The 25,011-nt window shown below is 46.0% G+C and overlaps 1 protein-coding gene across 1 annotated transcript in view; it reads left to right on the top strand.

Moving 5' to 3' along the window:
• The window catches only part of LOC143989066 (cytochrome P450 2K4-like), a 133,230-nt gene that overhangs the window by 23,050 nt on the left and 85,169 nt on the right, over positions 1–25,011 (top strand). Inside the window, exons 3-5 of the mRNA XM_077489078.1 lie at positions 12,323–12,485; positions 13,396–13,545; positions 22,014–22,174. Of these exons, the coding sequence (XP_077345204.1) occupies positions 12,323–12,485; positions 13,396–13,545; positions 22,014–22,174 (474 nt within the window). The remainder of the gene's footprint in view (positions 1–12,322; positions 12,486–13,395; positions 13,546–22,013; positions 22,175–25,011) is intronic.

Raw genomic sequence — 25,011 nt, forward strand, 5'->3', positions numbered from 1 at the left:
CCTATCTAGTGGAGTGACAGCGGGTGTGCGGGGACCGATCATGGTGGTGTCAGGAGGATCACGATATTGTCTATCTTCCAGCGGGTTAATGACCAAATTAAAGTCCCCACCAACTAAATGTAGAGTTTCAGGCACGTTCGATATCCAAGCCAGCAGGTCTTGGAAAAACGCAGAGTCAGGTGAATTAGGGGCATAGATGTTAGTAAAGGCTAGATCTTTGTTATTCAAAGAGAGACGTACGGTAAGCATACGCCCACCCGAGTCAGTGCGAACGTCCCGTGTCGTATAGCGAAGGTGTTTGTGTAGCAGAATAACTACACCTGCCTTGCGACCATCAGCAGGTGAGCCAAAGACCTCTCCGACCCAAAGTTTCCGGAGGCGAGAGATGTCGTCAGCAGACAGATGAGTCTCCTGAAGGAGCGCAACATCTGTCCGCAGACGTTTAAGATGTCTAAGTATTTTCATGCGTTTAGCAGGTGATCTAAGGCCCTTGACATTCCACGTAACCACGGTCAGTTGGGTTCCGCTTGTGTCAGCCATCAAGTGTGTGGTGAGTGTATAAGAGCCTCAGAGCTACTATTAAAGGAGATCCAATGGGACTTAGGGCGGGTATTGTAGTAGGGGTGGGTATGTGTACAGAAGATGGCACATAGGACAGGGGGGGAGGAGAGAGAAGGAGAGGAAAGGAGAGCAGGAAAAGAAGTAGTAGGAAGAGAGTAAAGAAGAGAGAAGAAGACAGGACAGTAAAGCTACTAAACAAGTGTAAACCACATCTTCACTTTTTTCCACACAAGGAACGTTGTATAAACACATCTCCCAGAGAGCGACCGCACCCCCTGGGAGAGGCAGGATTTGTACCTCGGGGTAGAGGGAGGGGAAAAAGGAAAAGCTAGGGGAAGAGGGGGAGGACCCAGGCAAAACAAGGGAGGGGAGGGAGGAGAAGGGAGGAAAAGAGAAGAGAAGGGGAGGGAAGATCAGGGAAGAAGGGTAGGGTAATGGAATGCAGGAGGAATCAGATAGCAGCAGCAAAATAATGGGAGCATCAATATTTCAAGTAACACAGGTAAAAGAAAACAACCAAAACATACCAGTAGACAAGCCCATGGCAGGCAGCAGGGCCTAGTTTAATAAAAACAACAAAGAAAAATGTAAACCATTACCCTGTATATACCAATCTGTAACAAAAACATCGTGAGAGGCATAAAGTGAGGGAGCAGTTGCAAACCCAACACACTGAAGGTTTGCAAAACAACTTGCAAAACTGCAGGGCAGCAAACATCCATCCTGCATTAAATCAATAGGAGTAGCAGGATCTCCAACACAAGGAAAGGTGCCGAAGCTTAGCAAAAGGAGATCTTCAGCGAAGAGCTGTGCGGTGAGGATGAGTGGTCGAGCGGCCTCGTTTGTAAGGTGGTTTTTCAGGACTCATACGTTGGGGGGTGCCGGTGTGAGGCTCGAGTGCAGATCCAGGCGAAAGGCTTCTGGTTGAGGGGGCATGGACAGTGTCCATGTCTGCAGGATAGTTAAGAAAGTGTTCCGCCTCAGCAGGAGAGGTAAACGTGCGGCGGGTACCATCAGAGGAAGTAATATGGAGTACTGCCGGGTATGCTAGAGTAAACTTAACGTGGTTGTTGAAGAGGGCCGCACAGATCGGTGAAAAGGCTTTGCGCATCTTCATGACTTCAATGGAATAATCAGCAAATAGAAGCAAGGTCGCCCCATCAACAGTCAGGGAACGTTGGGATCGAAATTTTTGTAGAATGGCATGCTTATCAGCATAATTAAGGTAGCGGACAATGACTGCCCTGGGTTTAGCGCGCTGTTCATTGAGGTGGCCTAGGCGGTGGGCCCGTTCAACAATGCATGGCGTTTTGAGGCCTAATTGCGCAGGAATGGCTTCGGCGCAAATGTCAGTCAGTTGTGTAGCAGTAACCGATTCAGGAAGACCCACTACCCTCAAGTTGTTCCTTCTGGCCCGATTTTCCAAATCGTCGATTTTAATCCAGAGGTCTCTGGTAGAATGGGTAAGTCGTGCTATGGCCGCAGATTGTGCTGTGGTGTCATCTTCCATGAGGGAGATGCGTTCCTCTGCGTGTGTGAGGCGTTGGGCCTGCAGCTGGAGCTCAGTGCGGAGCTGCTCCATGGCCTTTTGTATAGCTGTGTCTATAGTAGCGGTCAGCGTGGGGGTCAGGAGTGACACCACTGCCTGTGCGATGTCAGCAGAGGGGGCCGTGGCAACGTTGGGAGCCGCCGGAGACAGCGGGGAAGGCTCAGTGAGGCATTGCATAGGCGCCATCTTGGCCGCTGTCTCGGCCTGGTCCGTGTCAGCGGCGATCGCCGCGGCGAGCGATCTGTGCGCGGATCGCTCCACAAAGCGATCCATCGGCGGCTTAGCTACTCCCGGAGTCTGGTGGGGGGGTCCCCGAGGCGAATGGCAGGCTTAGAGGCCGGTTTCAGGGGGGTGAGCGGTCGGAGCGATATCCGCTTACCTCCTCATCATGTGGCGCCGGAACCGGAAGTCTTTCCAGAAGTTTTTGGAAACTGGAAAAAAATGAAAACGTTTTTTTTTTTTACATAAAGTTGTCAATTTATAAGATATTTATAACACATAGCATGTATATAGCATAAATGACACCCAAAAACACATTCTGCTACTCCTGAGTATGGCGATACCACATGTGTGAGACTTTTACACAGCCTGGCCACATACAGAGGCCCAACATCCAAGTAGCACCGTCTGGTGTTCTAGGAGCATAAATTACATAATTTCCTGCCAACCTATCACATTATTGAAGGCCCTTCATATTTCTAACACATACCATGTACTGTACATACCAATTACAAACCAAAATACATTCTGCTGAGCAAAGGGTAAAGAAAAGATTACCTGCGGTTTTAGTAGTGCAGTGATCCACAGAGGAGAGTCCAGGCAGGAACATGGACAGCGAAAGCAAATCAGGCAGCAGGCAGGAATAGTCAGTACAGGTAGAGATGTTGTCAGCACAGCCAATGCATTGGTCCAGATAGCAGGCAGAGTATTTGTCCAGGGAGTAGGCAGGACCATCAATCTTAGGGCATCAGTCAGGAAAGAATGGGGACAGGGATAGAGGTTTCTCCCACCCAAATCGCTTTGAAGCTTTCGGACAACCAGACCCTGTTCTGGGAACACGAAAAAACAAAAACTGTTTTTCTGAACTCCGAACACTATTCTGGAGCCCCTCACATATGTGAGACCCCTGTGTAGCAGGGTAAAAGATCAATCCAAGGGGCAGGCAAAAACATGGTCAACAGGCCGAGGTCAGTGCAGATAAAAGGCAGAAACAGACAGTAGACTGAGGCATAGTCGATACAGTCCAGGGTCAGTTCACTTGAAAGGCAGAAACATGGCGGATAAACAATGTAGACGGTAGGCAGAGGCATAGTCGAGAAACAGGCCAGGGTCAGTTCACAATGATATGGTTGGTTGAGGCAGGGAAATATTCATGACGGAAATTGAAAATGGGGAAATGGCAGTATTCAAAATATGGGCTAATAGTTTTCTACAGTGTGGTATCGTCTGAAGCATTGTCCGATGCAAAGGCCAGGTTGGGAGGGACAGTCGGGATAATGGAAGCTGGTGTCTTCCCTAACTCCTCTTTTGGTGCACACCCAACATTTTTTTTGGCGTCGTCTTCCGGATCCTGATGGTGGAATGCGGTCTGGAAAATGATGCTCATGTAGTCTGCTGCCAGAATCCGAGCGAATGCTTTCAGGGGGGGAATCTTGTTGGTAGATCAGGGAAGTGACAATGTCTTCAATATACTTTATGAAGGTGGTGGGTGTTTCTGTTGATTTTTGGTAGATGATAAAAGAATTTAACCACTTGCTTACTGGGCACTTAAACACCCTTCCTGACCAGACCAATTTTCAGCTTTCGGTGCTCTCACACTTTGAATGACAATTACTCAGTCATGCAACACTGTACCCAAATAAATTTTGTGTCCTTTTTTTCCCACAAATAGAGCTTTCTTTTGGTGGTATTTGATCACCTCTGGGGTTTTTATTTTTTGCGCTATAAATGAAAAAAGACCGAAAATTTTGAAAAAAAACGCATATTTCTTTGTTTCTGTGATAAAATTTTGCAAATTATAATTTTTTTTTCATAAATTTTGGCCACAATTTATACTGCTACATATCTTTGGTAAAAATAACCCAAATTAGTGGATATTATTTGGTCTTTGTGAAAGTTAGAGAGTCTACAAGCTGTGGTGCGAATCGCACAAAATTGATCACACCTGATGTACTGGTGGCCTATCTCATTTCTGGCGACCCGAACAAGTCAGAAAAGTACAAATACCCCCCAAATGACCCCTTTTTTGAAAGTAGACATTCCAAGGTATTTACTAAGATGCATGGTGAGGTTTTTGATGTTGTCATCTTTTTCCCACAATTCTTTGCAAAATGAATATTTTTTTTTTTTTTTTTTCTCACAAAATTTTCAATGTAATAGGTTATTTCTCTCACATGGCATGTGTATACCACAAATGACACTCCAAAATACGTTCTGCTACTCCTTCTGAGTATTACGATACCAAATGTGTGAGACTTTTACACAGCCTGGCCACATACAGAGGCCCAATATTGAAATAGCACCATCAGGCGTTCTAGGAGCATAAATTACACATTTCATTTCTCAACCACCTATTACAGTTTTGAAGGCCCTGGAGCACCAGAACAATGGAAATGCCCACAAAGTGACCCCATTTTGGAAAGCTAACACCCCAACGTATAATTTATGAGGCATAATGAGTCGTTTGAATGGTTCATTTTTTTTGCAGAAGTTTTGGGAAAATGTGGAAAAAAATTAAAACACATTTTTTTTACGCAAAGTTGTCCATTTATAAGATATTTCCAACACATAGCATGTACATAGCAAAAATGACACCCCAAAATACGTTCTACTACTCCTCCTGAGTATAACGATACCAAATGTGTGAGACTTTTACACAGCCTGACCACATACAGAGGCCCAATATTGAAATAGCACCATCAGGCGTTCTAGGAGCAAAAATTACACATCTTATTTCTCAACCACCTATTACAGTTTTGAAGGCCCTGGAGCACCAGGACAATGGAAATGCCCACAAAGTGACCCCACGTGGCACTGACGACACGTGGCACTGACAGATGGCACTGGAGGCAGATGGCACTGGAGGCAGATGGGGCTGGCAGATGGGGCTGGCAGATGGGGCTGACAGATGGGGCTGACAGATGGGGCTGACAGATGGGGCTGGCAGATGGGGCTGACAGATGGGGCTGACAGATGGGGCTGGCAGATGGGGTTGGCAGATGTCGCTGGCAGATGGGGCTGGGGCTGGCACTGGGGCTGGCACTGGCAGATGGCACTGGCAGATGGTGCTGGCTATTTGCTCTGGCTAATTGCTCTGGCAAATGGGGCTGGCAGATGGCACTGCGGCTGGCAGATGGCACTGGCGCTGGCAGGTGGCGCTGGCAGGTGGCACTGGGGCTGGCGGCACTGGGGCTGACGGATGGCACTGGGGCTGACGGATGGCACTGGGGCTGACGGATGGCACTGGCGCTGGCAGGTGGCACTGGCAGGTGGCACTGGCGCTGACAGGTGACACTGGCAGGTGGCACTGGCGCTGGCAGGTGGCACTGGCAGGTGGCACTGGCACGTGGCACTGGCACGTGGCACTGGGGCTGGCGGCACTGGGGCTGGCGGCACTGGGGCTGACGGATGGCACTGGCGCTGGCAGGTGGCACTGGTGCTGGCAGGTGGCACTGGCAGGTGGCAGGTGGCACTAGCAAGTGGCACTGGCGGCACTGGCACTGGCGGCACTGGTGGTGGCACTGGCAGGTGGCACTGGCACTGGGGCTGACGGATGGCGCTGGCAGGTGGCACTGGCGCTGGCAGGTGGCACTGGCGCTGGCAGGTGGCACTGGCAGGTGGCACTGGCACTGGCGGCACTGACGGCACTGGGGCTGACGGCACTGGGGCTGACGGCACTGGGGCTGACGGATGGCACTGGCAGGTGGCACTGGCAGGTGGCACTGGGGCTGATGGCACTGGCGGCACTGGGGCTGACGGCACTGACGGCACTGGGGCTGACGGCACTGACGGCACTGGGGCTGACGGACGGCACTGGGGCTGACGGACGGCACTGGGGCTGACGGGCGGCACTGGGGCTGGCAGGCGGCACTGGCGGCACGGGCTGACGGCACTGGGGCTGACGGCAGGCGCTGGCAGGTGGCACTGGCGGCACTGGCACTACTGGCAGATGGCACTGGGCTGACAGATGGCACTGGCACTGGGGCTGACAGATGGCACTGGGGCTGACACTGGCACTGGGGCTGACACAGGCACTGGGCTGACACAGGCACTGGGGCTGAGACTGGCACTGGGGCTGAGACTGGCACTGGGGCTGAGACAGGCACTGGGGCTGAGACAGGCACTGGGGCTGAGACTGGCACTGGGGCTGCACTGGGGCTGACACTTAGATCGCTCTCCCTCCTCACACGCTGTCTCTGTGTGAGGAGGGAGAGACACGGCAATGGGAGATGATCTCATATGTTTACATATGAGATCATCTCCCATTGGCAGCTGCGATCGCGCTGTGAACGGCCGCTTTGATTGGCCGTTCACGGCGATCTGTATTTGCCTGTCTCCGGGAGACACGGCAAATACAATACTTCCGCGATGCGCGCCCCCGGAGGCGCGCATTGCGGAAGTAAACACCAGGCCGTCCAGGGACGGCCAGGTGAAGGAAGCCGCCCGCTCTAAGGCCGTCATTCGGCCATAGGGCGGGTGGGAAGCGGTTAAAAGGGCCAAATTAAAAAATTGCAATTTTTTTGTACCAAAAAAGGTATTTTCTTGTTGCAAGATAGGGCTGCAACATCTGGTCATTTAAATCACCCCCCCCCCCCCATGAATTTATTATAATCACTGATACAGGAAGGCTTGCGAACGGGACCGCGTCTTCTGTGAAGTCCCACCGAGGTGTCATCGTGGATGGTGGACATCATGTCACTTCCTCATTCCTCAAGCGTTACCAATTCCCCCCTTTGAATGTGAGTTGTCACTAAAATGCAGGAAGCACATTATAAGTTCGTATCAAGACCTGGACATGAATGATGAAAAAACTGGCACATGATGGATGGGTTTGATTGACCAATACTTATGCATTTCATTTTTTTTGTAAGCCCCATGTTGAGCGTTAGGCCTAAAAACAATTTAAGCTATGCCGCTGTTAGGGGTCTCCATTCAAAAGGGTGGGCATAGCTGGAGCTGGGGTTGTTTGCAATAAATTATTGTGCAAAAAGGTTGGTTTGGTCCACGATGCCTTGAAACAATTCATCTGGGAAAAATAAATGTAAAAAATCAATTTGGGAAAAACCCGCAGTGTAGACCTGCACACCTGGCTGTGCTGTAAAAGGGGGGGATCGTAGCTGACTCTGTGGTAGAAGGCAGCCACAATGGAAGGGGGTTTGGGCCTAATTCTTTGGCGTGCACTGGGCCTTTCCTCCTGGGGTCTAGCAGTGTTTGTACCGGGCCTCTCCTCCTGGGGTCTCCTGCTGTTGGCACTGCTGGTAGCTGCCTGGTGTTCAGATAGCCTTCTTTTAGGATGGACTGCTTTCTCCTCCAGTTCGGATCTGATGTGCTGCCTTCAGGGGGCTCATATTCCGAAACAGAATTGGAAACAGAACTGAGCTGTGAGAGCTCCCTGTTGCTCTCATCGGTCTTGCTGAGTATTAGGTATGCCTCTTCTGGGGTGTACACCTTTCTGGACATAGTGGCTGTAGGTACTCTGGTGGCAGGTACTCTGGTGGCAGGTGGTGATGTGGCGGGTACTCTGGTGGTACTCTGTTGGCAGGTACTCTGGTGGCAGGTGGTGAGGTGGCGGTTACTCTGGTAGTGGGTACTCTGGTGGCAGGTGGTGAGGTGGTGGGTACTCCGGTGATGGGTACTCTGGTGGCAGGTACTCTGGTAGTACTCTGGTGGCAGGTGGTGAGGTGGCGGATACTCTGGTGGCAGGTACTCTGGTGGTGAGGTGGCGGGTACTCTGGTGGTGGGTACTATGGTGGCGAGTACTCTGGTAGTACTCTGGCAGGTGGTGAGGTGGCGGGTACTCTGGGGGCAGGTACTCTGGGGGCAGGTACTCCTGGTGACAGGTACTCTTTATTTAGGGGGGCAATCTGGGCACAGTAACACATATACTGGGGTACAGTAATGGTAACTCACTGTTATCTGATCTCCTCCTCACACTGGACCAGTCACTAAATAGCCAATTTCATTGGCTTTTTACACTGATCGGGCCTGAGCTGTAGCTAGGGAAAAAGCTTCAGTCAGCCTCAGCCCCGATCACTACACAGCTCCTCCCCGGGAGCGTGCACGTGTGCCGTGCACGCCGCTTCCCGGATATAACTCTGCAGCGCTGGCTAGTGACGGATCACAGCTGGTAAAGCTGCTCCGCCGCTTGCCGCCACCACTTCAATACCCCCATCGGGGAATGGCTGTGTCCCCAGGGACACACCGGATCCCCGATCGCCGCTCTGTGGGCCCCCGGGGGCCCGCAGTAGTGGCGGAAAGGCGAGGACATCATATGACGGCCACCCAGAATGGGAGATCCCATCTGTGGCCGTCATTTGACCATGGCTGGGTATTGAAGTGGTTAAGGATTCCAATAATAGTTTGGGGATATTAATTGGTAAGACAGTAGACTTGGTAGTATTCAATTTATAATATGACATTTTGCTAAAATCATTAATATTTTGTACAGTTGTAAAGGAAGAGTTTGGGTTGGCAAGTGTGCGGACTACATCATCGGCAAAAAGTCTGATTTTATGACGTTGGCCTGCTACATTAATTCCTTTTACTTCTGGGTTGGTTCTGATTGATTCAGCAAGGGGTTCCATTATTAAAGTGAAAATTAATGGAGATAAAGGGCACCCCTGCCTTGTACCATTACTAATTTGGAACGCATTGGACAGTGCGTTGGATGTAAATATATTTGCGGAAGGGTTAGAATACAATAGCTGACAAGGAGAATCCTTGAAGTCCAAATTTGTCCAGGGTAGTCCGTAAGTAACCCCAATGCACCCTGTCAAATACTTTTTCGGCTTTAAGGTCTAACAATGCTGTAGGAGTTTTCTAGAATTGAGCTATACATATGAGATAATAAGCTTTCAACGGGTGCCATCAGGAGCCTGTCTACCCTGAACAAATCCCACTTGATCTGTCTTAACTAGTTTTGAGGTAATGTTTGCCAGTCTAATAGCTAATATTTCCGCATAGATTTTAAGATCCGAGTTTAGCAACTGTATGGGGTGAAAATTTTATGGGCAATCTGGAATTTCCATGGCTTTGGCAAGGTCACTATTTCTGAAGGGAAAGAAGCTGCTTCATTGAACAAAATTTTCAAATTTGGTGTTAATGTGTCTTGAAAAGCTTTATAATATTCAACTGTGAACCCATCAGCACCTGGTGATTTCTTATTTGGTAATGATTCTACGACAGCTAAATCTCATCATCTCTAATAGGGGAATTCAAATCTTTTTTCCTCTTTAGATACCTTCGGAAGAGATACAGACTTTAAGAAGTCAGCTATTAGTGACTCAGATGGCTGAGGGGACAACGGGTCATTAGCTAAATTGTAAAGGTCTTTATAATATTTACAGAAAGCATTTGCAATATGTTCGGGGTGGAATACTTTTGCTTGAATTTCAGGATTGATAACTTGGATTGATACCAGCTGCAGAGTGTGAAAATATAAGAAATACTACATATATATTATAACTGTCCTCTTTAACAGCTCCATAGACAGTACTGAGGTAGAAGGCCTGAGTCAATGGGCTTTGGACTTTGATATCATCAGCTTGAAAGACTATATGGGCAAATAAAAATGTTGGGTAGGGCAGCAGCTGGAACAATTTGTTGGCAGTCAGTGATTAGGGATGAGGTTTGAGTTTGAGTCAAACTCATGTTCAACTCGAACATTGCCTGTTCGCCTGTTCGGGGAACGGTGAACAATTTGGGGTGTTCGCGGCAAATTCTAAAAGCCGGGGAACACCCCGTACAAGTCTATGGGAGAAATCTAAAGTGCTAATTTTAAAGGCTAATATGCAAGTTATTGTCATAAAAAGTGTTTGGGGACCTGGGTCCTGCCCCAGGGGACATGTATCAATGCAAAAAAAAGTTTTAAAACTGAAGTTTTTTTGGGAGCAGTGATTTTAATAATGCTTAAAGTGAAACAATAAAAGTGTAATATTCCTTTAAATTTTGTACCTGGGGGGTGTCTATAGTATGCCTGTAGAGGGGCACATGTTTCCTGTGCTTATAACTGTCCCTGCACAAAGTGTAATTTCTGCAGGAAAAAAAAGTCATTTAAAATCACTCGTGGCTATAATGAATTGTCGGCTCCCCATAATACAAAGAAGTCATTGAAAGTCATTGATAAAAAAAAAAAAGCATGGGGTTCCCCCAAATTCAATTACCAGGCCCTTCAGGTCTGGTGTGGATATTAAGGGGAACCCCATGCCAAATTTAAAAAAATAAATGGCATGGGGGTCCCCCTAAAAACCCATACCAGACCCTTTATTCGAGCACGCAACCTGGCAGGCTGCAGGAAAAGAGGGGGGACGAAAGAGCGCCCCCCCCTCCTGAACCGTACCAGGCCACATGCCCTCAGCATTGGGAGGATGCTTTGGGGATCTGTGACCCCTTCAAGCACCATGTCCCCATGTTGATGGGGACAAGGGCCTCTTCCCCGTAACCCTGGCCGGTGGTTGTGGGGGTCTGCGGACGGGGGGCTTATCAGAATCTGGAAGCCCCCTTTAACAAGGGGACCCCCAGACCCCGGCCCCCCCTGTTTGAAATGGTAAGGGGGTACAAACGTTCCCCTACCATTTCACAAAGAAAGTGTAAAAGAATGTTAAAAAAGGCAAACACACTTTTGAAAAAGCGAATCCTTCCATCTTCTGTCTCCACGGAGGAGACACTGCGGGGATCCCGGCAGCCTGACATTTCTTATATTAGGAGGGCGGGGCCACCCGTCACCTGACCCCGCCCCCTCTGACGCAGGGGGAAAGCCAGGCTTCCCCAATGACGTGAGGGTGACCCCACCCCCCTCTGATGTAACGGAAACCTGCGCTATATTGTGGCAGACCAATTTTGGGATCATTGAAAATTATACAGCGCTCAGTGCTATAAAAATGCACTGATTACTGTATACATGTCACTTGAAGGGAAGGGGTTAACACTAGGGGGCGATCAAGTGGTTAACGGTGTTCCCTAGGTGTGTTCTAACTGTAAGGATGGAACTGTCTAAGCCCCTGTACACACGGTCGGAGATTTCCCCAACCAAATCCGTCGGATTTTGCCTGTCGGATTTTGTCCGTCGGATCTTGTCTGAAACTATTGCATACACACGGTCGGGCCTAGTTGGCGAAAAATCCGATCTTTCAGAACGTGATGACCTAATTTTGTTACGATGGGACTACGTTCAGGCTAGTAGCCAATAGCTTTGATGTAGAAATTTGATCTGAGCATGCGTGGCACTTGGTCTGATGAAAATGCTGTACACATGATCGGATTAGGTCCGTCCGGCCCAGTTGGTCGGGAAATATTTCCAACATGTTGGAAAATTGGGTCGGACGGAGATTCGGACGGAATCAGTCCGATGCATACCACACACAGTCGGATTATCCGACGACATGGTCCGATAAGATGCAATCCGACAGATTATCCGACTGTGTGTACAAGGGCTAAGAGGAGAGAAAGATCGATGTTCATATTAGTCTGTCTCTACTCCCCTGAAAGAACCGGGATCTGTGTGTTTACACACACAGATCCTGGTTCTCGCTCTGTCACGAGGGATCGCGGGTGCCCGGCGGCCATCGTACCCGCCGGGCACTCGCATTGGCTCCTAGTGGCCAAAAGGCAAAGTGCCATAAGGTACTGTCGTTTCGCCCAGCCGTGCCATTCTGCCACAGTAAAACTGCGGCGGCTGGTCGGCAAGTGGCTAATAGCTGTGTGTTGAGTTATTTTGAGGGGGCAGCAAATTTACACTGTTATACAAACTGTACACTCACTACTTTACATTGTGGCAAAGTGTAATTTCTTAAGTGTTGTCACATGAAAATATTAAATTATATTAAAAAAATGTGAGGGGTGTACTCACTTTTGTGAGATACTGTAGAAGACTAATGATTTTGTTGTGTTTGTACATTTATTTCGATTTTTAAAAATAAAATACTGTAATTTATAAAGTTCAGTTTAAAAGTTTAGATGTTCCTTTTTTCATTTTATCTCCCATTCAATTCACAGCTGTCCAAGACATATGGTCCAGTACTAGGTGTCCAAATAGGGCTGGAGAAGATGGTTGTCCTCTGCGGTTATGATGCTGTGAAAGATGCTCTTATCAACCATGCTGATGAATTTTCGGACAGGCCATTAATGTCAATGTTTACTAAAACTGCAAGGGAAAACGGTACTTATTAATCTACTCAATTAAGTAGAATCAAAACATATTGTCTAAATGTCCAAAGCAGCCTTTCGTATTATTTTTTTTTACCTAAGAGGAACCTTTGGCAAAATATTCAGTTCTCAGGGAACCCATGTAAAAAAATTATTATATTTAGAGGTCATAATACATTAGTTTGATTATTAGGAAAAGTGCCCCTGTAAATTGGTGGTCATTGGAAAAATGGCCTTTTACACTAGTGGTCAGTGGGCGAAGGGCTCCTTTACACTGGTGGTCAGTGGAAAAGACATCTGCTGAAATTGGTGGTCAGCAGCAAAGGAGCCCTTTTCAATGGTAGTTCATATGAGAGGGGACCCCATGTATTGATGTATTGGTATTCAGAGGAAGAAGGACCCCTTACCTTGATACTTAAACAGACAAGAAGACACGCTCTACTGGTTTCATGCCACTTCTCTGGCAAGTGATATCAGTGTTGGGACTATGTAGGCATCATCAGGCAGAAAAGCAATCCACCACTGCTCACTGTGCAAGCTCTAAAGCAGGGGTAGGCAACCTTGGGCCCTCCAGCTGTTGCAGAACTACAAGTACCATCATGCCTCTGGGAGAAAATGGAACTGCCAGCCTTTCAATACCTCATGGGAAATGTAGTTCCACAACAGCTGGAGGGCTGCTGTTTGTCTACCCCTGATCTAAAATGATCCCAAGCGGTCCACAGGAACCCTTGAGAAAGGATATTCTAAAAATTATTAGCATTTAAAAAATATCAGTATAAATTTTAACTGGTATGGTGCACCTCTACACTGGATGATCAATGGCAGCAGCTTGCCGTTCTGTAAATGAGAAATTTGTCATTTTGTACATGTGCAAAGGGACCACAAATATCATCTGTGCATACATTCCTGTGTTCTATGTTTAGGTGTTGTCTTTTCCAATGGAGAAAACTGGAAGGTGATGAGAAGATTTGCACTTTCCACACTACGGAATTATGGGATGGGGAAGAGAACTATAGAAGACAAAATTGTTGAGGAAGCTGAATGCTTGGTACAGGTTTTCCAATCACATGGAGGTAAGTATTTACAATGTCAGCTCCGACCTAACGTAATAGTGACATGATGTCTATCAATTGTCTAACCCTCCCCAGCAGAAAACGTCTTTCTTTCACTGCCCTGCCACTCAACTCAACCACTGGGAGTGAACATAATCCCTGAGTAAACAATGAGTTATCTATGTCATAATTTATAGTGGGCTATTGAGTGACAGCATGGAGATTGGCCCACCATTGTCACATGGAGTGAGTCACATGCTCCTTTCTACTCTGGAGAACTAGTATTCTGTTCTCGCTACACGTTTGCCCCTGGCGTGTATTTAGCTCAAACCTTGAATCCTACAATAACAAGACTGTCTGTAACTTTGGATCTTTATTACGATGAACAGGTGGTGGTCATATAAGAATAGGATATACACATGCAGTAAAACTAGGAATAAAAAGACAAATGAACATATATAAGCATTTCATGAACATAACAAATGTCTACTAGGTTATACAAGTTATACAACTTGTTATACAAGTAAACAGTCTTTAGCATGCCAGCGAGGCTGCCTTAGAAGGATTGGGATTTCCTCTGAACATGCAGTGCAGGGTTAGCTGACTCCATTGCAGTCTGCCCTCATGGAAAGATGAGAGTTGTAATAGGAAGTGGGCTAGTTCCTAGTGATATGGCAGGAAATGTCTATTAACCATAGAACACTACCCATCAATAGTCTTTTGTTAAGAGTGGCATCTAGTGGACAATATTGCAAGTCCAGAACATATTATTTTTTCTTTTTAGGCTGAAGGCATGACACTCCCCGTCTGGTATCTTCAGATGCCACTGTTTATTCCTCAGATGACAACAACAAGATTGGTTCAGAAACTGGTCTGAGGAACAACTTTGTCTCCTTATTTCTATGAATCTTGACTTCAAACTTTTCTGACCTTTCCATCCTTACTTGGAAAGATGTTGGTGATGAGAACCAAAGGCCACTCATTCCTTTGGGACTGACAGTCCTTAACGAGAACAAGGTCACCTCCTTTTAGGTTGGGCTTGTTGTCTTGCTATTTAGTATGTGGCTGTAAAGTGGAGAGGTATTGCTTCCTCCACCTGTCCCAGAAGGTATTTGCTAGACATGTGCATTCGTTTTCGTCCGAATGCATTTTCGTCCGAATTTCAGCTATTTTCGTTTTCGTTTTGACAAACGATAACGAAAGCACAGAATCCGAAAAACGAAAGATCCGACATAAATAAATGCTTTATTTTAGTTTTCATTGTTACAACAGTTCGATATAGAATAGGAGATTCGACATGACTCTGACAATAATCTGTCTATAGAACCTGTGGTCGAATGTACCTAACCTTACCTCTATTAGTCCAAGCTTATATAGAAAAAATATTCGACAGAGAAAAAAGATTTGACAGAGAGAAAAGATTCTGCAAGTTACTGTCCTAAAAAGTGTTTGGGGACCCGGGTCCTGCCCCAGGGGACATGTATCAATGCAAAAAAAAGTTTTAAAAACGGCAGTTTTTTCGGGAGCAGTGATTTTAATAACGATTAAAGTGAAACAATAAAAGTGTAATATTCCTTTAAATTTTGTAGCGGGGGGGGGGGGGGGGGGGTGTCTATAGTATGCCTGTGAAGGGGCTCATGTTTCTGGTGCTTAGAACTGTCCCTGCACAAAGTGTCATTTATGCAGGAAAAAAAGTCCTTTAAAATCACTCGCAGCTATTATGAATTGTCGGCTCCGTAATACAGAGAACACTCATTGAAAGTCATTGATAAAAAAATAAATAAAAAAAAAAGCGTGGGGGTCCCCCAAATTCAATTACCAGGCCCTTCAGGTCTGGTATGGATATTAAGGGGAACCCTGCCTCAAATTTAAGAAAAAATTTGACGTGGGGTTCCCCCTAAATATCCATAACCAGACCCTTCAGGTCTGGTATGGATATTAAGGGGAACCCCGCGTCAAATGTAAAAAAAAATTGACGTGGGGGTCCCCCTAAAAATCCATACCAGACCCTTTATCCGAGCACACAACGCAGGCTGCAGGAAAAGAGGGGGGGGCGAGAGAGCGGCCCCCTCCCTCCTGAACCGTACCAGGCCACATACCCTCAACATTGGGAGGATGCTTTGGGGGTCTGTGACCCCTCAAAGCACCTTGTCCCCATGTTGATGAGGACAAGGGCCTCATCCTCACAACCCTGGCCGGTGGTTGTGAGGGTCTGCAGGCGGGGGGCTTATCAGAATCTGGAAGCCCCCTTTAACAAGGGGACCCCCAGATCCCGCCCCCCCCTGTTTGAAATGGTAAGGGGGTACAAAAGTACCCCTACCATTTCACAAAGAAAGTGTAAAAAATAGTTAAATAAGACAAACACACTTTTGAAAAATTCCTTTATTAAAAATAAAGAAAAATTAAAAAAAAGATTCCAGCGGTGCTAATCCACTCTTGCTATCCAGCGACGGACGGTCATCTCTCCAGCGATGGCTCATCTCATCCAGCGCAGCGAATCTACCCTTCTTCTGTCTCCGCGGAGGAGACACTGCAGGGATTCCGGCGGCCTGACGTTTCTTATATACGGAGGGCGGGGCCACCCGTCACCTGACCCCGCCCCCCTCTGACTCAAGGGGAAACCCAGGGTTCCCTGTGACGTATGGGTGACCCCGCACCCCTCTGATGTAACACAGGCAGGTTTGGCCAAGCATGCACTGTGACCCCGCATGCTTGGCCAATCGCAGCGCCGGCAGCGAGGAGAGCCATGATTGGCCACAGGCATCCTGCCTGTGGCCAATCATAGCTCAGGCTGTGTAGTGCACGCCCCACACTATATAAGGCCGCCTTTGAGGCGGCCTCGTGTAGTGTGTTACTTAGCATCTGAAGCAGTAGGTGTTCTGTGTACCTTCAACACAGTACACACCAATCGTTTTTGGCTGATTTCCTATCTTGCTGCTGTGTAGTGGTTGTTGTCTGTGCCCTGACTGTAGTATACACCACTATATTCACCTCACCTATATAGCTAGTGATCTAGCTTTAACCACTTAACAACTGCCCATTGCCGATTAACGGCTTCAGGGGGGTTGTTTAACTCTGAAAGGCCGTTAATTAACGGCCTCCCAGAATTCTGCTCTCGCGTGCCCCGAGGTGTGCGCACTCGAGAGCATCCGTGACCACCGGGTCACATCACGGATCACGGTAAACGGCCGCTCATAGCGGCCGTTTACCACGTGATTGCTCCGTCAAATGACGGAGTGATCACTTGGAAACAAACCGGCGTCATGTTATGATGCCTGTTCCTCCCTCCCCTCTCTGTACCGATCGGTACAGCGGAGGGGAAAGAGATCGGTGTCAGCAGCGATGTGGGCTGCATCCGCAGTGCCCACATCGCTGCTCACCGAATTTAACCCCTCAATTCCCTGCCAATACTCTGCAATACCAGTGCATACTCTGCAGTATACAGAAACAAAAAACTGCGCCAACCCTACAATAAAGAATGTCAAAAAGTAATAACACAATAAATAGGAATTAACCTTAAATAATTATGACAATGGAAAAACAGCTTAAGTGCATAAAGAACACAGCAATGTGTAAAGTAAAAAACATAAATAAAAGTCCATTCAGAAGAAGTTCCTATGTGGATCCAAATAAGCGTTTGTGACACCGCGGTGATTAGAAACGATCCAAAAGCTCAGAAAAGTGCCCGTCACCTTACAATGAATGTGCTTACCAGAGAATAAGCAATTTGGGCATGTGTGTATAATCGATGAGTCCCATCAAAAGATATCCTCCTTTTTGGTGAGTCAAAACCCAGAAGTGCAGAATCACGTATGTATCCAGGATTCTGCACAGTGCACCGGTCCAGTAAAAATGCGGGATCACATGATCTGCTAAATCTAGGGTGGGCCCATCGGCCCACCCTAGATTTAGCAGATCATGTGATCCCGCATTTTTACTGGACCGGTGCACTGTGCAGAATCCTGGATACATACGTGATTCTGCACTTCTGGGTTTTGACTCACCAAAAAGGAGGATATCTTTTGATGGGACTCATCGATTATACACACATGCCCAAATTGCTTATTCTCTGGTAAGCACATTCATTGTAAGGTGACGGGCACTTTTCTGAGCTTTTGGATCGTTTCTAATCACCGCGGTGTCACAAACGCTTATTTGGATCCACATAGGAACTTCTTCTGAATGGACTTTTATTTATGTTTTTTACTTTACACATTGCTGTGTTCTTTATGCACTTAAGCTGTTTTTCCATTGTCATAATTATTTAAGGTTAATTCCTATTTATTGTGTTATTACTTTTTGACATTCTTTATTGTAGGGTTGGCGCAGTTTTTTGTTTCTGTATACTTGTTTGGTGTTGTATCACATCTATTGCTGCAGCCTGTTTCACATTTAGTACATTTGAGTTTGTTTTTTTTCCTAGCGCGGAATAATTTTTTCCACATACTCTGCAGTACCCTGCCATTACTCTGCAGTACCCCCCATTACTCTGCAGTAACCCCCATTACTCTGCAGTACCCCCCAATACTCTGCAGTACCCGCCATTACTCTGCAGTACCCGCCATTACTCTGCAGTACCCCCAATACTCTGCAGTACCCCCAATACTCTGCAGTACCCTGCCATTACTCTGCAGTGCAGTACCCTGCCATTACTCTGCAGTACCCCCCATTACTCTGCAGTAACCCCCATTACTCTGCAGTACCCCCAATACTCTGCAGTACCCTGCCATTACTCTGCAGTGCAGTACCCTGCCATTACTCTGCAGTACCCCCCATTACTCTGCAGTAACCCCCATTACTCTGCAGTACCCCCAATACTCTGCAGTACCCTGCCATTACTCTGTAGTACCCCCCAATACTCTGCAGTACCCTGCTATTACTCTGTAGTACCCCGCCAATACCCCACCAATACTCTGTAATACCCTACCATAAATTGCCATACCCAGCCATACTCAGAGATACCCAGCCATACTCGGTGATACCCTGAAATACCCAGCCATAGACCCCCCCACCCCTCACCGCCCTCCGGTGCTTCTACCAACTCGCCAGTACGATCAAAGCCAGAATCTTTTTTTTATTTTTTATTTCAGGCTTCCCAGCCTAGAGGTGAGATGTGGGATCATATTGACCCCCCAGATTTCACTGTAAAGAGGACCTGTCACCCCATATTCCTATTACAAGGGATGTTTACATTTCTTGTAATAGGAATAAAAGTGATCAAAAATATATTTTTGGGGGAAAAAATGTCAAACTAAAATAAATAAAGTAAAATGAACAATAAAAAAATAAAATAAAAATTAAAGCGCCCATGTCCCCATGTGCTCGCATGTGCCACACATGTGAGGTATCGCCGAGAATGTTAGAGCGAGAGCAATAATTCTAGTCCTAGACCTCCTCTGCAACTCAAAACATGTAACCAGTAAAAAAAAAATTAAAGTGTCGCCTATGGGGATTTTTTAAGTAGCGACGTTTGGCGCCATTCCACGGGCATGTGCAATTTTGAAGAGTGACATGTTTGATATCTATTTACTCAGCATAACTTCATCTTTCACTTTATGCAAACATTGGGCTAACAAGTGATTAATAATAGAGCTTGCAGTCAGTAGTGTTAGGAGATAGTGCGTGCTGTCTGCGTGCTCTGTACCCAGTACATACCGCTATAATATAGGGCAGGCCCCTACTTTCAAACATCCAACTTACAAACATCTCCTACTTGCAAACGCAAGGAGACAGCAGCAAGTGAGATGAAAAAAGATGGACGACAAAACAAATTATACAGGGGTGATAACCCTTCCCTATGTTTTCCAAAAAGCTTAAAGATAGTTTTTTTGACTGGAGCTACACTTTAAAAATGTACCGGTTGAAAATGACAAACAGATTCAACTTAACACAACAAACCTACACAGTCCCTGTCTTGTTTGCACCGCCTGTATACTGCTGTTCTGAGTATATAGGGCCTGGGGGCCACACACATTTCCTTTTTTTAATATGGGTACGGGGTTCCCCTTAATATGCGTACAAGACCCAAATAGGCTGGTAATGGGCAGGGAGGGCTACCCATGCCATGTTTCTCAATGATTTTCAACCATATTGCAGGAACCAGATATAACATTAAAACCGCAAGCAGTTTTAAATGGTGTTATTTCCGTTTAATGTCATTTTGTGCAGGGGCTGTTCTAAACACGGGAAACACGTGGCACTTCACAGGCATACTACAGACACCCCCCAGGCACCATATTTAAAGGAATATTTCACTTTTTTTTTTTCACTTTAATCGTCATTAAAATCAGTGCTCCCGCCAAAACGGCAGTTTTTAAAACTTTTTTTTGCAGTGACCCATGTCCCTTGAGGCAGGAGGCAGGTCCCCAAACCCTTTTTAGGACACTATCTTGCATATTAGCCGTTAAAATTAGCACTTTCCAATTCGAACGTTCGAGTCCCATAGACTTCAATGGGGTTCTAACGTTCGTACCGAACGCAGGGGGTCGTTCGCAAGTTCTGGTGCGAACCGAACCGGGGGGTGTTCGGCTCATCCCTACCTCTGAACATGCAGTGCAGGCTTAGCTGACTCCATTGCAATCTGTCCTCATGGAAAGATGAGAGTTGTAATAGGAAGTGGGCTAGTTCATAGTGATATGGCAGGAAATGTCTATTAACCATAGAACACTACCCATCAATAGTCTTTTGTTAAGAATGGCATCTAGTGGAAAATGCTGATATTGCAAGTCCAGAAGATATTATTTTTTCTTTATAGGCTGAAGGCATGACAACTAGGTATTCCTTTCATTTCATGTAACAAAATAATGGGGAGATATGATAGTAAGTATATTCTGGTGAGAAGGATTAAACTAGTACTAAAGGCAAAACTTTTTTTTTCATTTTGGATAGAGTAAAGTAGGCCTATAACCCCTGTCGGTTTTTCTTGCCATCTGTGTCCCATAGGGAAGACGTCCATTCGCTTCCTGTCCCATAGCCTAAACAAGAAGTAAGAGGAAATCCCTCTGAAGTGAGGGAATCCCGGGGTGTCACCAGATTCATCAGAACTAGTGTCAACCCAAAATTTTGAATTTTCTTTAACGTTTGATGATGATAACCAGACAAATGTAGTAGAGGCCGGGTGAATCTCCCTAACAGGGACACAGACAGCAATAAAAATATAATAGGTATTATCATTCCTCTCCACTCTATCCAAAACTTAAAAAAAAAGTTTTTGTCTGTAGTTATACTTTAAAGAAAACCTGCTGAATTACTCCAACATTGCAGTTAATCTTTTATCCAGTTGCTGCCCGCCCTGCTGTCAAATGATCATGAGGCGATGCGGCTCTCGTTCTAGGATGCCATCATATGAGCCACTCTCGTGCACCTGCGAAGATGAGCAGAGCGGCGATCGCAGGCGTGCCATGTCCTAGCATCTCTGTAAAGATCTGAGTCTGCGGCTCTTTAAACATGTGATCGGCTGTGTCCAATCACAGCCAGTCACATGTAAACACGGAGATGCCAGTAATCGGCGCTCCTCCCCTCACACTGAGAGAGTGTGGGGTGAGGAGAGCCGATCAGTGGCATCTCCTCACAGGGGGACATCTACACGTAATCAGGGCACTGATCATCAGTGCCCTGATTACAATATAGCACCAACAGTGTCCCCAATCAGTGCCCACCATTGCTCACCAGTGCCAGCAATCAGTGCCCACCAGTGCCGCCAATCAGTAGCCATTAGTGATGCCAGTCAGTGCTGACTATCAGTGGTGCCTATCACTGCTGCCCATCAATGCCCATCACTGCTGTCCACCAATGCCCATCAGTGTCGCCCATCAGTGCCACCCATCAGTACTGCCTATCCTTGCCGCCTATCAGTGCCCACTAGTGCCGCCTATCAGTGCCCATCAGTGCCACCCAACAGTACCCATCAGTGCCACATATCAGTGGCACCTATCGGTGCCCATAAGTGCGGCATATTAGTGCCTCCTCACCAGTGCCACCTAATCAGTGCCCATAAGTGCAGACTAATAAGTGCCACCTCATCAGTGCCCACCAGTTCAGCCTATTAGTGCCGTCTCATCAGCGCACATAAGTAATGGAGAAAAAATACTTGGTTACAAAATTTACTGACAGAAACTGAGTACATTTATTTTTATTTTTTTTGTAAAAAACAAACAAAAAAAACAGTGATTAAATATCACCAATAGAAAGCTCTATTTGTGTTAAGAAAAGTATAAAAATGTTATCTGGGTACAGTTTAGCATGACCGCACACTTGTCATTCAATGTGCGACAGCGCTGAATTCAACGTGCGACAGTGCTGAAAGCTAAAAAATGGCCTGGGCAGGAAGGGGGTGTAAGTGCCTTGTAGGCAAGTGGTTAAAATTTGAAGATAACGGCAAACTTGATCAGACAATGTTCGCTTCTAACTGATAAACCTAGTTTCCTTTAATACAGGTGGACAAAAAACAAATTGAATGGTAATTTTGTTTTTGTGTTCAAATATTCCAGGGAAGCCCTTCAACAATCAAACCATTATTAATGCAGCTGTGGCCAACATTGTTGTATCCATACTAATGAGCCGTAGATTTGAGTATGAGGACCCTACTATAAAGAAGCTCATGGATTTAGTTAATGATAATGTAAGACTTATGGGCTCACCTACAGTCAGGGTAAGTTATTTTATTATTAGGTCCTACCTTGGCGTGTGGTAAAGTATGAGGGCTGTACCAAATGTAATGCAAGAATAGGCATAACTTTTTATTGTTATTATAGATGATTAGAATTTCATATCTTGGTAGAGTAGCTCCTCCTTTTTAGTAACTCTTCTTCCTTTTCATTGCACATAAATAGGGATGAGCCTGATGTTCAAGCCGAATGTAAGTTCGACTCGACCATCGGGTGTTCGCCAAATAGCAAACAATTTGGGGTGTTCGCGGGAAATTCGAAAGCCGGGGAACACCCTTTAAAAGTCTATGGGAGAAATCAAAAGTGCTAATTTTAAAGGCTTATATGCATGGTATTGTCATAAAAAGTTTTTGGGGACCCGGGTCCTGCCCCAGGGGACATGTATCAATGCAAAAAAAAAGTTTTAAAAATTACAGATTTTTCGGGAGCAGTGACTTTAATAATGCTTAAAGTGAAACAGTAAAAGTGAAATATTCCTTTAAATTTCGTGCCGGGGGGGGGGGGGGTGTGTGTATATAGTATGCCTGTAAAGTGGCGCATGTTTCCCATGTTTAGAACAGTCCGAGAGCAAAATGAAATTTCTAAAGGAAAAAAAGTAATTTAAAAGTACTCGCGGCTATAATTGTCGGTCCCGGCAATACACATAAAAATCATTGAAAAAACAGCATGGGATTCCCCCACAGTCCATTACCCTTCGGGTCTGGTATGAATATTAATATGAATGGTATGCCCTCAGTTATAAAAGAGCTGTCACCTGAGAGGATGGTCATTGCGGCGGGTGCCTCCCATGGAGGCAAGTCGTCGTTTTTTTGTTTTTTTTCTCTTTTTCGGTCCATCGGCGGAGCAAGAGAAGATGAAGACGTGCGGGACAGTTGTCTTTTTTTTATTTGTTTAATAAAGGACTTGTCCCAAGCCATGTCATGTAATTTTTACCATTTTCACACTTTTTTTGTGAAATGGTAGGGGTACATTTGTACCACTGTTACCATTTCACACGGGAGGGGGGGAAGCCAGGATCGGGGGTCCCCTTGTTAAAGGGGGATTCCAGATTCCGATAAGCCCCCCGCAGACCCCCACAACATGGGGACACGGTGCTTTGGATACCCCAAAGCACCCTCCCCATGTTCAGGGCATGTGGCCTGGTATATGGGAGTAAAAGTATTCTCGCGCCTATCAATGTGTCCTAGAACTAGTGTGGTTGCAGCAAAACACCGGCAGGGGTGTAAACCCTCCCCAAACTAAGTGATAGTGATTAAGAAATGGTGTTGCGCTCCGACTAAATAAATCTAATTAAACTAAAATAAATTAGCATGTACCTAGGTAACAGCCACAAAAGAATAAATGTGAAACTATGTGTTTAAATAAGCTCAAACAATATCCATAAATTCTAAAGTGCAATACACCAAATCAGATTGTGCACTTAACATAAAAAACTTGGTATAAAGGGTCTTCTGTAAATGACAGTGAAACAGTGTTGGGTGCACACAAATGCATAAATAATATGGTGCAAAAAGCAATGTAAATTAACTACATTGGAAAACAACTACATTGGACAAAAAAAAAAAAATGCTGAGTGTCGTTATAAACGTGCAATAAAAATCAAAAAATGCACAAAATACTAATAGTCCATGTACAGTGAAACATGTGTTTGAACAACAATTCTAAAACAAAAATAAAGTGAACTATAATTATACAAGAAACATGTCCATTTAGTGATGAAATTAATTATGCAAAAAACATGTCCGTTTAATGAAAAATAAAGCAGTATCCTGCGTGCTCCAAAAACAAGGGGTAAATTCCACCAGTGTTCCTGTGCGTATTATATCCTCACACTAGCTGCAGTAATTACCTTACCTTACTGCTGTAAGGTAAACAGCACTTCCAAAGTAACACTTGTTGTCCAGTAATGCAAGTTCGATAGGTGATGTGATCCTAGACTCTCATTCACCGTGGGCACGTTATAACATGTAGAGAAAGCAAGGGGAACACTCCAATGGTGAAGTAAGTATTCACAGTTTATTGGATGTAAAACGAAGGTATAGGTACTCACATTTAAAACAGTAATAAAAAAGCACAACTAAACGAACGCGCGCCACGTTCGTGCTTCCGGACGTCACTTCCGGTGTCCTCACTGGCCAATTGTGTTCCTACGCGTATCGTCATATGACTTCATGGACAACAAGTGTTACTTTGGAAGTGCTGTTTACCTTACAGCAGTAAGGTAAGGTAATTACTGCAGCTAGTGTGAGGATATAATACGCACAGGAACACTGGTGGAATTTACCCCTTGTTTTTGGAGCACGCAGGATACTGCTTTATTTTTCATTAAACGGACATGTTTTTTGCATAATTAATTTCATCACTAAATGGACATGTTTCTTGTATAATTATAGTTCACTTTATTTTTGTTTTAGAATTGTTGTTCAAACACATGTTTCACTGTACAAGACATGTACGGAGCTGTATAGAAAAGGAAGCGCAGGACATACATGACAGGGTGCAAGGGAATTACTGGGCTAAAGTAAAAAGCAGCGTGGGGGTGGTTTAAGATGCAGGCGTACTTACCCTATTGGTGGAAGGTCACAAGGGGGGAGGAGTGTGGGTCTTTCGTCCATGTGCCAGGGTGGGACAAGCCAGCAGTTGGAGGTCAGCAAGTGAGGAGAGACGTTGTCCTGCAATCAGATAGAGAGAGGTTAGGTAGGATGAGCGGGTTGCAGGATCTTTGGGCACAGCTTAGGGAAGCAGCAGAAGCGCATGGCACGGAGTGGCTTCAGGGCCAGATTGCTGCCACGCTGCAGGGGGTAGGACAGGGTCCTTCCAC

Source organism: Lithobates pipiens, unplaced genomic scaffold, assembly GCF_037356315.1.
Source record: "Lithobates pipiens isolate NorthernLeopardFrog02 unplaced genomic scaffold, aLitPip1_a1.2 Scaffold_18, whole genome shotgun sequence".
Taxonomy (NCBI): domain Eukaryota; kingdom Metazoa; phylum Chordata; class Amphibia; order Anura; family Ranidae; genus Lithobates; species Lithobates pipiens.